Source organism: Microcaecilia unicolor, chromosome 12 (assembly GCF_901765095.1).
Source record: "Microcaecilia unicolor chromosome 12, aMicUni1.1, whole genome shotgun sequence".
Lineage (NCBI taxonomy): Eukaryota > Metazoa > Chordata > Amphibia > Gymnophiona > Siphonopidae > Microcaecilia > Microcaecilia unicolor.
The window spans coordinates 21,676,445-21,692,833 of NC_044042.1; the positions used below are offsets into that span (position 1 = coordinate 21,676,445).

General features: G+C 43.2%; 1 protein-coding gene across 13 annotated transcripts in view; it reads right to left on the reverse strand.

Moving 5' to 3' along the window:
- Positions 1-16,389, reverse strand: part of ANKS1A (ankyrin repeat and sterile alpha motif domain containing 1A) — a 246,919-nt gene that overhangs the window by 44,592 nt on the left and 185,938 nt on the right. For all 13 annotated transcript variants that reach the window (XR_003943956.1, XR_003943957.1, XR_003943955.1 and 10 more), the window contains one exon: positions 2,979-3,077. Coding sequence is in view for 8 of the 13 variants with exons in the window: in XM_030220444.1 (XP_030076304.1) it covers positions 2,979-3,077 (99 nt within the window). In the remaining 5 variants the exon portion in view is untranslated. The remainder of the gene's footprint in view (positions 1-2,978; positions 3,078-16,389) is intronic.

Sequence of the window (16,389 nt, forward strand, 5' to 3'; positions counted from 1 at the left end):
CTAAATCCGTTTCCTGGATTTATCCAAGACCAAAGCTAGTTCCTTTCCAGTCTATTTTGATTAATTCATGCTACAATTCAAAAAGTATCATATGAATGTGAAATAAAGGGCATTCATATAATCGCATAATATTAAGGCTTGCCTTGCTAGACACATAAAAAAGGACCACTTGGTTCATTCAGTCTGCCCAACTGTACCTGCTCACTGAGCTGCCACAGGTCTCCCTCCCTTTGTGTTTCTCATGCATGTCTGAATTCCACCATTGTTCTGGCTCCTATAACCTCTGCTACGTCTGTTCCAGAAGTCCAGTGTTCTCCATGAAAAGCACTTTCATTATTACATTCTTTTTTTAGTTAACAATTTTACATTCTGTCCTTCAGTAACAGCCAAAGAAGTGATCGTTACCAAAATAAAACACACTGCAGTCAATATTCAAAATATTTATCCGGGCAATTTAGGAAGGAACTTGGACAAACTTTGCCTTTTCAAAATTCCACCTCACAGACTGCATAAATTCTGCTCAGCCAATTTAACAAAAGGCAGACCATACTAGGATGGAAGCACTATCCAGTTAAACTTGACTGGTTAAGTCAGGACACACAAATAACTTTTGGTGCCCGATTATGTTTATCTGTATAGCTTTAACCAGATATTCAATGGGCTGGGTAATGGGCCTCCTTATCTTAAACGTTCAACTGAAAAGAAGATGCTAACAGCTTCATATTATGACTACTTGTCCTTGAGCTTTCATTCTACGGTAAACGTCTTTGCTACTTTCTGGAAGCCTACTAGGTATTTGAAATGCTTATATCATAACACACAACAAAAGAGCAGAAGTATCTCCCCTCATAGCAAACTCCACCACAACAAAAACAAAAGAAGGGGGTAGACCAATGTGGTTCCAAAGCACGTGGCCCACTCAGTGACCAAAATGACTCGACGCAGTCCTGACTTTCAGGCACCAGATTTGTGGCTGAAGTTACTGACTCCTGAGGCAGGTGCATCTGGCGCCGAAACGCAGTCCTGAGTCGACTCATTTTAACCATTGAATAAACCACGTGCTTTGGAACCACACTGGTCTATCCCCTTATTTTGATCCTGTTATATCATAATATACCCCTCCTCATTCTTTCTTCTAGACAGTAGTGGTCCAATATTCAGTGGCTCTTATCCGGAAATGGTAAGTAGTAGTAGTAGGATAACAGCCGCTGACTGTGGTATCCCAGCATTATCCAGGTAATTCCAGGGCAATCAATGGAGTTGGAGCAGAGTTGGACATTATCTAGATAACTCAGGGGAGCAAAAAGGGTGTCTTAAGTTATCCAAACTGTGGTACTGAGTATCCAAATTTTATTTAAACACCAGAGCCAGCTTTAAAAAAAAAAAAAAATCATCAACTGGAGTTTAATCTGGTACAGTCAATGGTATTAAGCCATGCAGATTACTGTAATGGAATCTATGTGGGATGCAAGGATTAAATCATAAAGGAACTTCAGACCACCCAAACGCGTTTTGACAGTGCCAAACCACTCCGAGAAAAATTGCATTGGCTACCAATCAAAGAACGTATCAAAATCTGCATGACTGTCCATAAAATTATTTACGGCGAGGCACTGGGATACATGACAGACCTCATCGACCTGCCAACCAGAAACACCACAAAATCTGCACGATCATACCTAAACCTCCACTACCCAAGAAGCAAAGGACTCAAATACAAATCCACCTATGCATCCAGCTTTTCCTACCTAAGCGCACAACTAAATCTTCACTTCCCAAGCTGTAAAGGTCTAAAATATAGGTTAACACATGCGTCCAGCTTTTCCTTCATGGGTACGCAGTTGTGGAATGCATAGCCACTTGACCTGAAAACTACACACGACCTAATCAAATTCCGAAAATTACTAAAGACTTTTCTATTTAACAAGGCATACCACAATGATCAATAATAGGAATTCTAGCACATCACTTTGTACCTGATATTCTGAATGTTTTCTTATATACCCAATTGCTTATATCTGATTTGTTACACTTGTTCTTTATGTAATACCATTTGTTTCTTTACTCCTGAATGGCGATAGCTATGATGGAATATTGTAAGCCACATTGAGCCTGAAAATAGACAAAATGTGGGCTATAAAAGCAACAAATAAATAAATAAATATGGAACGCATTGCCAAAAGCAGTAAAAACTACGCTTGACCACCTAAATTTTCGGAAAGCACTAAAGACAGACCTGTTCAGAAGAGCATACCCCACTGACCCAACATAAAAATACCTGGACACTTGCGACACAATGTAACCAAAGATCGTAACGGACATTACCTGACTCTTCTTCCCCCCCTTCCCTCTCTAAGTTCCCCCCAATTGTACCTATCATACAGGTACTTCATTCTACCACAATATCACTTTGTATTCATTCATACCATGTATTTGTTCAGACCGGAATCGGCTAACGCCATTAACGGTTATATGTAAGCCACATTGAGCCTGCAAAAAGGTGGGAAAATGTGGGATACAAATGTAACAAATAATAAATAAATTAATAATAATAAATACTGACCAGTAAATCCTTAATCCCTTCATTCGGTGTATGGCTTCTGTTCTTGATGGCCCTACTTTAAACTACCTCTATTTTGTCAATGTCGTTTTGTAGATAAATGGCTTCTCTCTTTCTCCACATTACACTGGGTCTCATGAATACTATTAGGAATGCAAATGACTGTGTTCTGCTGTCCACTGCAAAATTTCAGCAGTGAGCAGTACACTATTTGCTGTAGGGCTCCCTATGAGAAAGACTATATTATTGCAGTAACCCCCTGCCATAGGGATCCCTGAGACACTATTAAAGCAGTGCTGAGTCTCGGAGATGTTATACTAATCGAGATGAAACGGCAGAAAGGTTTCTTATTCCGTTCCAAAGTGAATCCCTTTACCAAAAGGTAAGGCGGGCAGATTTTTAATACAAAGATTTGTACCTTGGGCAACGATCGTGCTGCCTGTAACAGTTTCCTGCGGTGTTGGTAATCAATGATCCCAATCTCCTGAAGGTCCTGATCTTCCATGACATTACTGGCCTGGGAAAACAGCAAGAGACAAGAACAAGGATATGCTGAATGCACATAACATGCAGCTTTTCTTAAAGCTTGTGAGGTTTATGCAGGGATCTCTCTCTAACAATGTCATTAGTCTGCAAAGTTCAACACAGCTGGCTTCCCCTTTCTGTTCATGTTTCTCTTTTAAACTCCCAATATTTCCTGCTGGCTTAGTAGGAAAGAGAACCTACAACAAGGTTTCTAGTACTTCAGTGTCTTTACTTGGCAGTAGGAGCCACCTTCCCCTGTGCAGCATGCAGGTGCTCTTAATATAGCTTTGCACATATTACTTCCATGACATACCCAAATCCTACCAGCCCTGACAGAGCAGAATGCTAGTGCAATCTTGTAAACTATTAGCAGGCCATGGATTAACTTGGCTTCTCCTTCTCTGTTGAAACTGATCCCATTAACAACCACCTAACAGCATATAACATCTGACATCACTGTGTTTAACCTCCAGATTCAATCTTTTCCTTGTGGAGAGGAGTCAGGAAGGAATATCACTATCTTGGAACGAAGTTCTTGAACGATTTTTAATATCACAAATCACTCATATTTTATTCTTCACTTAGATTTATAGGTCTCTGTGTTGATACAGTCAGCAGAAAAATATATGTGAATAATTTTGATTAAGCAGATTTGAGTCACTTATGCTGTTTTATATTTGATTTTGTTACTGTTATACTGATTATTTGACATTATATAACCTGTTCAATCTTTTGGAATGTGAGAATAGAAGAGAACATATTCCTAACATAAGCAGACCTTTAATCCCCTTCTGTGTGTAATATGCACTTACAGCATTTTCTCAGTTCAAACCATAGCAGAGTCACCGAGTACAAACGATTTTAGAGAGCAGAAAAAAAAAAGAAAAGTTACAAGTAAAATAAAGCAAGCAACCTGGATATACACCTTACTAAATACAGAAAACAAATATAAAATGATAGCAAATAAAGACCATCCACATTTACTGCTTAGCTCTTCAATTTCTTTCTTTCTCCTCAAAGATATCTGTGCTTGTCCCAAGCATTCTTGAGAATTCAAACAGTAAGCTCCCAACACAGACTCAAAAAGAAAAGAATGGCACACATCCTTGCAATATATCCAGCTGCAAACTACGCCAAAATATCTCGCAGGACCCCACGGTCATTCACAAAGGAAAAATATTCAACATTAAGGAATTTTTCACATGCACATCTTCCAATGTGGTATATATCATTCAGTGTAAAAAATGCGATGAAGGCTGCTACATTGGAGAAACAAGTCAGATGCTAAAGAAGAGATTTAATTTACATAGACATCATATGAAAAATGCCAGTACCAACAAGGATGTCACGCCTGTGGGACCGCACTTTACAAAGCCAGAACACTGTACCAGTGATTGTATGGTAAGGATCCTGAAAGGGAACTTTAAAACAATACAGGAACGTAAGACCTTTGAAGTCGGAATGATCAAATATTTTGACACCCACCAGACAGGACTTAAAGATCTGGGTTTTCCAGCCCGTTATAAAGCATAAAATTGTATTGCTTTGTAAATTGTATTGCTCTGTCACCTTCCTGTCTCCCTGACTCTCACCTATCCACCCCCATCCTGTTAGACTGTCACTGAAATGCTTTGATGTTTCACTCATATATACTGTCACCTACCAACATTTGCTTATTTCCGATCTGACGAAGAAGGGCAACCTTCGAAAGTGAATCAAGGAATGTATTAAGTTATGTCCAATAAAAAGGTATCATCTTATTTTCTTTCCCAGGTTTTATTTCTATTGAATTCAAACACAATCCTCATCTCCCCATAACATCCACTAGGAGGTTGTTGCACACAGCTATCACCCTTTCTATGTTTATATTTATATACATATGATATGATGCTTAATCTGATATACAAGCAAAAACGATGTACAATTCATAATAAAAAAAAAAGACAAAAAGGAAAAAGAAAGGAACACCAATGTTATGACAGGACAGAAAATATACTCCACAGAAGAAAAACTATACAAATAACCATGACTGTTTTAAGAGGTATTTCCTTAATAACTTCAGTCTATCCCCTTTCACCCTTATTCTATGACCCCTTCTGTTTCATTGCAGTGCTATTCACACCCAGTCATCAAGGGCAGATTTTCAGGATATTCGTAAAATGTTTGACATGGTACACATGCAAATCAATTGTCACTGTATAAAAGTTGCAGGGTGGATAGCTAATTCTTAATAGCCATTTCTGGATGGGTAGTTTGGGGCTGGGAAGATGTTAGTTATGTATCGGGGGAGGGGTGGGAATTGATGAAGGAGGGGCTGGGGTTTAAAAGAAAATTGGTCATTGCTTGTTAATATGATTGATTACATGCGCTTTAGTTGAAATGTTATTGAAGCTGTTTATTTTCAATGACAAAAATATTTAAACATGAAAAGGCCCAGACCCTGTGCATTTATGACTTGGAGGTATTTAAATCTTTGAATATTTTTACTGCTGTAATTGTCTATTTTTCATGTTTGATTTATTCTTACTGTACACCACCTTGAGTGAATTCTTTCAAAAAAGTGGTAAATCCTAATAAAAATAATAAATAAATGTCTCTCTCATATCTTCTCTATCCTGATTCTCTTCCAGTGTATAAGTATTTAGATCTTTAAGTCTGCCATATAAGCTTTATTGTATTCCATTTGTTTTTTTTTTTATATACCACTTCTACCCTAAGAAAGGTCCAGACATGGTTTACATGACCAATAAGAACATATCAAAAATTTATCTAAAGTTCAAGAAAAAAACCCCCCAAAAAACTATTCACTAGAATTAGTGAAAAACGAAGCATCCCTCAAAAGCTTTTCAAAATAAAACGTCTTCAAACGTCTACAAAAAAGAGTAAGAGCCAATATTTCTGATGACATCTGGAAGAACATTCCATGTCAATGACACCATATAAGAAAAAGATAGTCAATTCATTTTAAAAAGATTCTTGAACAAAGATGATTCACATAGCAACTACCAGAATCGACTCTTCCAGTTCATGACATTTTGAAAATGTATTTTTCAGAATTGCACACTGTACTCCAAATGAGGTCTCGATGGAGGCAATATTGCCTCATTTTTCCTGCAACCATTAATTCCCTTATTTACTCAAGCATCTTTCTGTTACCTTATTTAAGATCCTCAGATAAGATCATTCCCCCAGATACGACCCTTCTTTTGTGTACAGAATATCATCCCATGGTACTATACCACTTCCCTTGGGTTTTTACAGCTCAAATACATAACCCTTCTTTTTTTCATCATATAATTTTAGCTACCAAACCCTAGACCAGTCTTCAAGCTTTGCTAGAATCTTCCTTTATTTTCCACAAATTCTAGGGTGTCTACCTTGTTTTAAATTTTTGTTTGGCAAATATTTCCCCAACGGCCCTTTCACATTATTATTTATTTAAAAAACTGAAAAGAATAACACCAAGGGATAACCCCCGTTAAAACCCTTTTCGTCAACATGAAATCCATTTACCACTACTTGGACGCCTCTCATTCAACCAGTTTCTAACCACTCAGTCCCTTTAGGGCCCATACCAAGGATACCCAATTATAAGTCACCTATACAATGGTAGGTCAAAAGCCTTTCTGAAATACTAGTACACCACATCAAGTGCTCTCCTCCAATGTAACATGACCACAGTCTCTCAAATTTATTGCTAATACTCACCACAGTACTTGTATCGTGCCAAGGAGAGCTTCCTTCTTGAGTTCATAACATGTAGTGTATAGCCAGTTTATTAAAGTGTGCTTGAATTTTTTTTAAAAATCAAGTCTGTGGCTTCAATGAGAAGCCTCCATTTTACATTCAAATGTTTTCCATTTCAATTCAGTCTGCTCTTTATTTTATCACTAACTGATGGTGGGAGGTTGGAGAAGAAGTTAACAGGTGGTAATCCTCAAACTCACTTAAAAAAAAAATTGTAATGTCTGTCTTAGCCCAGAGGTTATGGGGAGTGCATTCCACAAAGCTGGGGCTAAATGGAAGGATGCAGATCAGCGAGTGCTCTTCCATCTAGCACTGGGTGGGGCAGAGCACAAGACACCGCTGTACCCCAGCCTTGGGTGAATTTATTCAAAAAGGTGGTAAATAAATCCTACAAAATTAAATAGATACAATTTTGTTCCTGTGATTGCAAAGGTAACATAGAAAGCCACTATGGAATGCTTTATGGACCAAAATAAGTATAGAAAAAACTGGCAGAGCCCAGAGCTCCAGAACTGATGGGGTGGGCAGTGCTTCCAGTATGATCAGGTCAGGAGGTAGAAACAGTGGGCAAAGCCCAATGCTCCAGTGTATTTTACATGTGTATTGTATCAAATTTCTATTTACTATGCACCAGCGGATAAAGATCAAGTTAGCCCAGTGTGTCCATGTTGAGACTCTCTGTCAATATTGTCCCACCTATACTAGCTCTGCTTTGCTTTTCCTTTATTTCACTTTACTATTGCTAGAGGTGTGAAACACATTGGTTGTCATGAAAAGTGGTATAGAAATTTTCTGAACAATTATATGTTTAAAATTTATTTCACTTCTCAAAAATCCTTCTGAAGACTACTAGAAAAGAAACAGCACAGCGTCCAATATTATTCCTAGGCCCACAGTGGCTGCATCTTTCATTCAGCTGAGGCTGAATTTGATGGCAGACTCTCTCTCCGTGTACCTTTGATTTCATATGCTAAGCACAGCCAGCCACTTGGCTCATCTGTGCCCTGTGTGTCTGTCTTCAGTCTGCTTAGTCAGTATGTTAAGATGTTTGTAGACCGCTTAGAACTGAACAGCTGTTAGCGGAATATAAGCCCTAATATAATGTAATGTTTGCTCCAACCTAAAGATCACATTGTATCTCTCCAAAAGGAGACAAGGTGAACAGAAAGCTAAAAGCTTCCTCCTTATATGAGGCCGATAGCATCAAAAGATGCAGCTGTGGCTTTGGACACAGACTGCTACAGCACGTATGATGGGTGTTAGAGTCCCTGTCCTGCAGCATATTCTCATACAGATGCTACTGAAATCCATATACTAGTAGATGCTGTGCATACAGATCTGCCAGAAAAGCTGAAGAAAACAGACACACTTGTCCTTCTCCCTTCCAATAAGGTGCACATACCACCTTAGGTGTCCTGTTATAAAATCAGACCCACAAGTGAGGAGTCCAGCTGCATGGTTATGATCATCCACCTGCTAGATAGAGAGAACACTAAGGGAAGATGTATAACACACCTCAGATGTTCTCTCTATCTCCACCTGCTGGTAGGGGACATAACCCACAAGTCTCTGGATTGATCTGTGAGACGCTATGGAAACACCTTTAAGACTAATTTATAAAGCAACACAAGCTCCCAGAATCAGTCCCAGTAGTATACATGCTCCAAAGCTAGTGTGTGTACTTTACATATGTATATTTAGCTGCATGTGCTTAGAACATGCCATCTTGTCAACATGGGTACTTATACCCATATATACCTCATATAATTTTATACAATGACTTTTCCAAGTGTAAAACAGCCTTTACACACAGAAAAACTCCTTTATAAAAATTACCTCATGTATGCTGCTCTGTCTCTTGTATCTGTCCTACCCTGCCTTCCATATGGATTCCTTTCACTCTTACTTTGATCAGGAAAATGAAGGCTAGGGAAAAAGGGGGGGGGGGGGGGGGGGGGGGGGGGGGGGGGGGGGGCAGACAGTGAGAAGGTGAAATTAGATCTTACCTGCTAATTTTCTTTCCTCTAGACCCTCCAGACCGGTCAAGACGCGTGGGTTATGTCCTCCTACCAGCAGAGGGAGACTGAGAAAACACTAAGCTTTTGAAGCCTGTATATATAACCTGTGCAGAACCTCCACTAGCCAGTATACCCCTGACAAAGCAGAGAAACAAAAAACACTAACAACAACTAGCAACCCTGTACGTGGTCACAGTAAACTGCAAAAACAAGAAACATCTTCCGCTTGCTCTTACGGAAACATGTTCCTTTGCCTTTGATAAAACAGTTGGGCTTCTACAGGTGGACTATCAAAGAAGAGCCCCACCTGTCCCGGACTCCTATCACAAAACAGAAATAAACAGTCTGCAATTAGAGAAACAACAATTTACAGCAGCCAAGAATTATCCAACAAACACACCTCCTGGCCTCCAATACAGACAGGGCGGGCTCTTGACCGGTCTGGAGGGTCTAGAGGAAAGAAAATTAGCAGGTAAGATCTAATTTCACCTTCCTCAGCGACCCTCCAGACCGGTCAAGACGCGTGGGACGTACCAGAGCAGTAACTAACTTATGGGAGGGACCTACTAAGGCCAGAGGTCAAAATTGCTGCCCCAAAGCGCACCTCGTCCTTTGCATGCACAGGAATCCTATAATGCTTCACAAAGGAATGCAACGAAAACCAAACCGCAGCCCGACAAATATCTAACAGAGAAATCATACTATTCTCCGCCACGAGGCTGCCATTCCCCTAGTGGAATGAGCAGACCAGCCCCTAGGCACCACAGGACCCTTCACCAAGTAAGCAGATGCAACCGCCTCCTTCAACCACCGTGCTATGGTCACCTTAGGAGCCGCTGCACCCTTCTTTGGGCCACCATGAAGAACGAACAAACGGTCAGAGGCTCTGAAGTCCTGAGTTCCAGAGAGATAACAACTCAAAACTCTCCTGACATCCAGCTTGGCAATACCACGCTGCTCCGAATCTCCAGCCATATCACCCAACACTGGCAGAGAGATGACCTGATTAACATGGAACTCGGAAACCACCTTGGGCAAAAAAGGAAAGCACCGTCCGCAACGAAACCTTTCCCTCAGAAAGGACAAAAATGGTTCCCTAAAAGACAAAGCCTGAAGCTCTGAAACACTCCGTGCTGAAGTAATCGCCACCAACAAGACCGCCTTTAAAGATAAATCCTTACAAGATGCCGATACCAGAGGCACAAACGGAGGCCTGATCAAAGCATCCAAAACTAGCTTCAAATCCCACGGAGGCACCATCCGTCACTGAGGCGGACGCAGCAACTTAACACCCTTCAAAAAACGCACTACCTCAGGCACAGACGCGAAGGACTTTCACTGAAGCTTCCCACGAAAACATGACAAAGCTGCCACCTGAACCTTCAGTGTAGACAAGGCCAGACCTCTATCAACACCATCGTGCAAAAATTCCAAAACTTCCGCCACCGAAGAGTGAAACGGCCGAACTCGATGGTCTTCACACCAGTGCTCAAAGATTCTCCAAACCCGGACATACGCCAAGGAAGTGGATCGTCTACGGCAACTCAACATCGTAGCAAAGCCACTGGACGAAAGCCCCTTCTTCTTCAACTTGTGCAGCTCAAGAGCCAAGCCATAAGCGAAAACCGAGCCGGATCCGGCATGATTATCGGGCCTTGACACAGAACTGATCCCAACAAAGGCAGGGCCGCCGCCCCTGCCAACCGCACCAAGTCTCCATACCATAGTCGACGCTGCCAATCCGAAGCTACCAGAATCACCCGACCGGAGTGATGTTCGATGCGCTATATTACTCGACCGACTAACAGCCACAGAGGAAACACATACAGTCACTCCCGAAGCCAAGGCAACAGAAGAGTGTCGATTTCCTCCGCTCAAGGGTCTCTTCAGCGACTGAAAAAAAAAATCTCTGAACTTGCGCATAGCGAGCCGTTGCCCTAAGATCACCGAAAGTCCCCAGACCGACACAACTCACTGGAACACTGACCGAAGAAAAGACCACTCTCTGGGATCTAGAGTGTGCCTGCTGAGATAATCTGCATCTATGTGACCTACCCCGGCCACATGCGCTGCCAAGAGAGCCTGAAGATGAGTTCAACTGCGCCGCCAAGGCTCTTTGTTCCCCCCTTGACGGTTGACATATGCTACTGCCATGGCATTGTCACAAAGCACTCGGACTGCCTTGTGGCGAACCACCGACGTCAAGGCCTGGAGCGCCACCCGAATGGCCCGAGTTTCCAGCCGGTTGATGGACCACTCTGCTTCTGCCCGAGACCACCGGCCTTGAGCTACCTGACTGAGACAATGTGCCCCCCAACCTTGCAGACTGGCATCCGTGACCATTACCAGCCCCTGTGGGGACTCCAACGGCATTCCTTTCCCAAATTGCGCGGACTGAGCCACCAGCGGAGACTGAGACGAGGGGCCACCGACAGCGGACAACACATTTCCAAGTCCTGCGACAGAGGGGACCAATGACTGAGCAGAGCTGACTGTACCTGACGCATGTGCGCCCTGGCCCACGGAACTACCTCTATGGTCGCCGCCATCAGGCCCAGGACCTGACGATAAGTACGGGCCGTCGGCGCCTTCTCTGCAAGGAACCGACGAATCGGACCCTGTAACTTGGAACCAAAAGGCTGCACAAAGGAAAGTGAAGATAAGCTTCCGTCAAATCCAGGGAAGTGAGAAACTCTCCTTTCCTGACCGCACCAGTGACCGACCGCAACGTCTCCATCCGGAAAGAGGGCACCTTGAGTGCCGCATTGACCCTTTTGAGATCTAAAATGTGACGAAAAGTGTCCTCTTTCTTGTGGACCACAAAATAGATCAAATAGCACCCTGAGCGTTGCTGATCTGAAGGAACAGGAACCACGGCTCCCAACGCGAGCAGCCACCGCAGAGTGTCCCTCACTGCTGCCCTCTTGCTCCAAGACCGACAGAGGGATTCCAGAAACACTTCGGGAGAACAGCTTTCGAATTCCAGCGCACATCCGCCTCGAAACACCTTGAGAACCCACTGATCTGACCTGATTTGGGCCCAACTCTGGTAAAACAGACTCAGCCGAGCCCCAACATGCACCAGAGCCTGAGCCCGCACACCTTCATTGGGAATTGTGGCCTGAATACTAACCTCCCGCGGAAAAGCCACGCCCTCCGCGACGACTCTCACGAAAGAACTGTGTGCGCTGGAAAAACCGACCCCTAGAGGTCCTACTACTATTAAACATTTCTATAGCACTACTAGACTTATGCAGCGCTGTACAAATTAACATGAAAAGACAGTCCCTGCTCAACAGAGCTTACAATCTAAATTGGACAAACAGACAGCTAGGGGTAGGTCCCACTCGATCTGCCCGGCCTATACCGCTGAGCCTCCCTAAACCGTCCCCGAGAGGAACTAGTTCTGGCCCCTGCCTTGAACCGAAAATCTGGAAGCCATAGAACCTTGGTATCACTAAGACCTCACACTAACTTGTCCAAATCTTCTCCAAAGAGCATAGCTCCCTTAAGTGGCAGAGACCCACAACCATAGCCATATTTTTTGTCTGAAGTAGGCAACAAATCATAAAAGCCTCAGACAAAAAGGATGAACCCATGTCCAAGTCGGCTAACTCCTGACCCCCAGAAGAACCAACATCTACCGAATCATCCAGGAGCTTCTCGGCCCAACGAAAACATGCCCGAGCTACCAGACCCCCACAAACCGAGGCCTGCAGGGCTAGAGCCGACAAAACAAAACTACGCTTGAGAAAAGATCCCAACTTCCTATCCTGAGGATCACGGAGAGCCGTTCCTCCATCAACCGGGATAGCCGTAGCTATAATTACTGCCGTCACTACTGCATCTACCGTGGGAGCCTTAAAGGAATCCCTATCGTCCTGAGGGAGGGGATAAAGCCTCGCCATTGCCTTTGCCACCTTACACGGCAAATCCCATTCCTGACAAATCATCTCCCGGAGATCCTTGTTCATAGGGAAGGATCACGCCTGACGCTGAATGCCCTTCACCAACGGATCCTGGACAGTTTCCCCCAACGCCACCTCAGGACCAAACTGAAGGGTGGACGACACCTGATCTATGAGTTCTGACAGCTCATCTCTATGGAAAATCCGCACTACTGAAGGATCCTCTCCAGGAATCCAACAATCCTGCTCCTGAGAGCCGTCAATTCCATCTGACTCCCCCAGATCACTAAGCGCAGCTTCTGCAGCTACAGGAGAAAAACATTGCCTGTCTTCTGACCACTCTAACCGTGGTCTCTCAGCCAAGATGGAAATAGCCCCCTCTTCCAATTGGGGGGGGGAGGGGGGGTCCCGATCTCCAGGCCTGATACCGCGTCCAGACAAAATCTGGAGGAAAACCCACCATTCCTGGACCGTCATTAGGCCCTTTTGTGCCAAAAACGGAGGCCGCAGGCCCAAAACCAGCCGGCTCCATGGGCCGCGTCAGACTCAAGATGGCGGCTGTTCCCGCCGAAACTGTTCCCGCTGACAGCGGCCCTGCCTACGCTCCCGCTGACCCGGAGACTCCCGACACCATCGATCCCTCCGCGGTCAAGTCGGGGGGTGCCGCAGCCACCTTTATAGGTGCACCGCAAAGCTACACTGAGCGCCCGGCGCCTCTACCCCTCGCCACGAGCATGCGCGACATCGGAGGAGCTGGGCCGCCATAAACCACGAAAGAAGGGAAAAGCTGTTCCGCAAACGCGCCAAACCAAAAACTCACTCACACTGCAAAAGCACTGGAGAAAGCGCTGCTCTCTCGTTCCAGCAAGGAATCAAAACCCCCGTTCGGTCCGCTGAAAATAAAGAAATAAATGCCCTTAAAGGCACAGTACTCCAACTCTGGCAGCTGGAAATTGTAAGGCACTCAAGGCTACAATACTGAGAAAGCAGCCGAGGCACAAAGCTGCCAAGCAAAACGAAATAGAATAACTGACCTTAAAGGCACAGTACTCTAATTCTGGCATCTGGAAATTGTAAGGCACTCAAGGCTACAATACTGAGAAAGCAGCCGAGGCACAAAGCTGGCAAGCAAAATGACATAGAATAACTGACCTTAAAGGCATTGTACTCTAACTCTGGCATCTGGAAATTGTAAGGCACTCAAGGCTACAATACTGAGAAAGCAGCCGAGGCACAAAGCTGCCAAGCCAACAGGGGGAGGGACCCAAACATAGGTGTAACACCCCAGGGGGAAAAACTGGGCCCCACCAGACCCAGGGCCCCAAAGCACTTTTTTTTTTTTTTTTTTTTTTTACACACACGTACAGGGTACTGCAACAGAATAAAGTTTGGAAGGAAAAAATCCTACGACCCAATGACAAACTACCTCACCAGATTATTGGAGACTGCACAGGCTGTCAACTGCTACCTCTGCTGAGACTGAGAAAATACTGGCTAGTGGAGGTTCTGCACAGGTTATATATACAGGCTTCAAAAGCTTAGTGTTTTCTCAGTCTCCCTCTGCTGGTAGGAGGACATAACCCACGCGTCTTGACCGGTCTGGAGGGTCGCTGAGGAATACAGAGTTATGTGCCGAAACAATGTGAATGAAAGTTGGGGGGGGGGGGGGGGTGGAGCAAGGCAGAACGATTAGAGATTAAGCCGTAAGGATAAAAAAATGAAAGGAAGAAAAGATAGAAACAGATACAGGGATCAGAAACATGGAGAAAGGGAGAGTAAGAGAATAGTTGGGAAAAACAAGATGGAAATGGAGAATGAAGAAATATAAGGAGGAAATGGCTGACAAATAAGGAAGAACAGTGACAGAAATGGAGCAAGAGGAGAGAGAGAAAAATACAGAAGTGGCCAATACAACCAGAAATGTGACAAAGGTTATTTTTTTTAAATTCATCTGCATTGCATATTGAGATCTGTGCAGGCTAGTGTGAGATTGGCAGCTGAAGAATACTTCATTTTCAATCATCTACTGTTCAGAGGACTGAAGGATATTAAAAATACCATAAAAGCAGCAGTTAATTTTTTTTTCTCCCCCAGTGAAATTGCCAAGCCTGAATACCAGCCTGCCTTCATTCTGCAATTGCTGGCACGCATTAAGAAAAACTCATTAAGTCAGGAGGAGACCGATGCATGTTAATTTCAGATTTCATGGAGCTGGGGGAGTAATTTTAGAAAGCTATATATCAACCTTGATTTCCTGAGCATACATGCCTACTGTGCTACTCTGGCATTTATAAACATGCTCTTTTTTCTAATTATCAATAAAGTGAAAGTAGGCCAGTAATAACTTTCCTGGAATAAGCAATCCAACCCACTATGTAGAACAAGAGGATAGGGACGGAGTGCTTTCCATGAGCCCCTCTTTCATCTGCCAGTTTTGGCACAGCTTGCAAAGAAGACACTTTATTCAAACTCTTGTGATCAAACTCAGCTGAGGCTAAATCTAGTTTATCTGAGATAGTGTGATGGTAAGATAAGGCAATATAGTGCACTACAGGTATATAAAATCCAGAGCTATGAGGACGTACAAAATCATTTGATACACAGGTCATAAAAAAAAAGAAGAAGAAAAGTCTGGTTCTAATGCCCGAAAGAAATCAGGTGGGCTGAACATTTTGCCCTTCTGACTTATTCAAGTTGCCCGTTCATCTTAATGGTTATATTAAATAAAACACATTGTGCTATGCTGTATTTAAAACAACTATAGATTTGTTCATCTACATCAAAAGCATAAAGAGCATCGAAGCGATATCCTAGAAGATTTATGATCAATTTATTGTGAGTAAGCTTTCAGTAACACATCCTTCTGCAGAGCTCAAAGCAATATGTATCTGTCAGTTCTCATAGCCATTAAACCTTATAAACCTCTTTCATTATTTCTCTGTATGCTGACTGTGCTGCTTTAAAAGTCTGAATCCTGCCATTGTTAAGGGACTGTTATGAAGAAACCAGGATACATCCACCAGCCAATGCTTTCAGACACTGCAACCTAGGACAGGTCATGGCAGGGGCTAGTGAAACAGTGGAGTCCTCCGGTAAAAATCAACATAAATAAGCTGATATGACAGATCTCTCATATGCATCTTTCTCAGCTACTACACAGATGACTTTTTGTGTTTATCCATCTCCATCACCACATATTACCTTGTAATGGCGATGCCATAACAGATCTTTGTAAGCCACATTGAGCCTGCAAATAGTTGGGAAAATGTGGAATACAAGTGCAATAAATAAATAAATAAATATTAGTAAGTGTGAAACTGAAGTTTTCCTTCCCCTCTTTTTGAAGATGAAAGAATGCAGCTGAATTGTTTCTGCAGTACACGGTTGAGCATAAAAGGGTTGTAGGTTCCTCAAGATCGGTTTTTGTATTTAATTCAAACTCCTATTAACCTATAAGTGCATTCTCTGCCGCTCCCCAGTACCTCTCCACTCTTGTCTGCCCCTACGTTCCCCCGAGTACTCCGTTCTGTAGATAAATCTCTCTTATCTGTCCCTTTCTCCTCTACTGCTAATTCAAGACTCCGTTCCTTTTATCTCGCTGCACCTCACGCCTGGAATAGTCTTCCCGAGC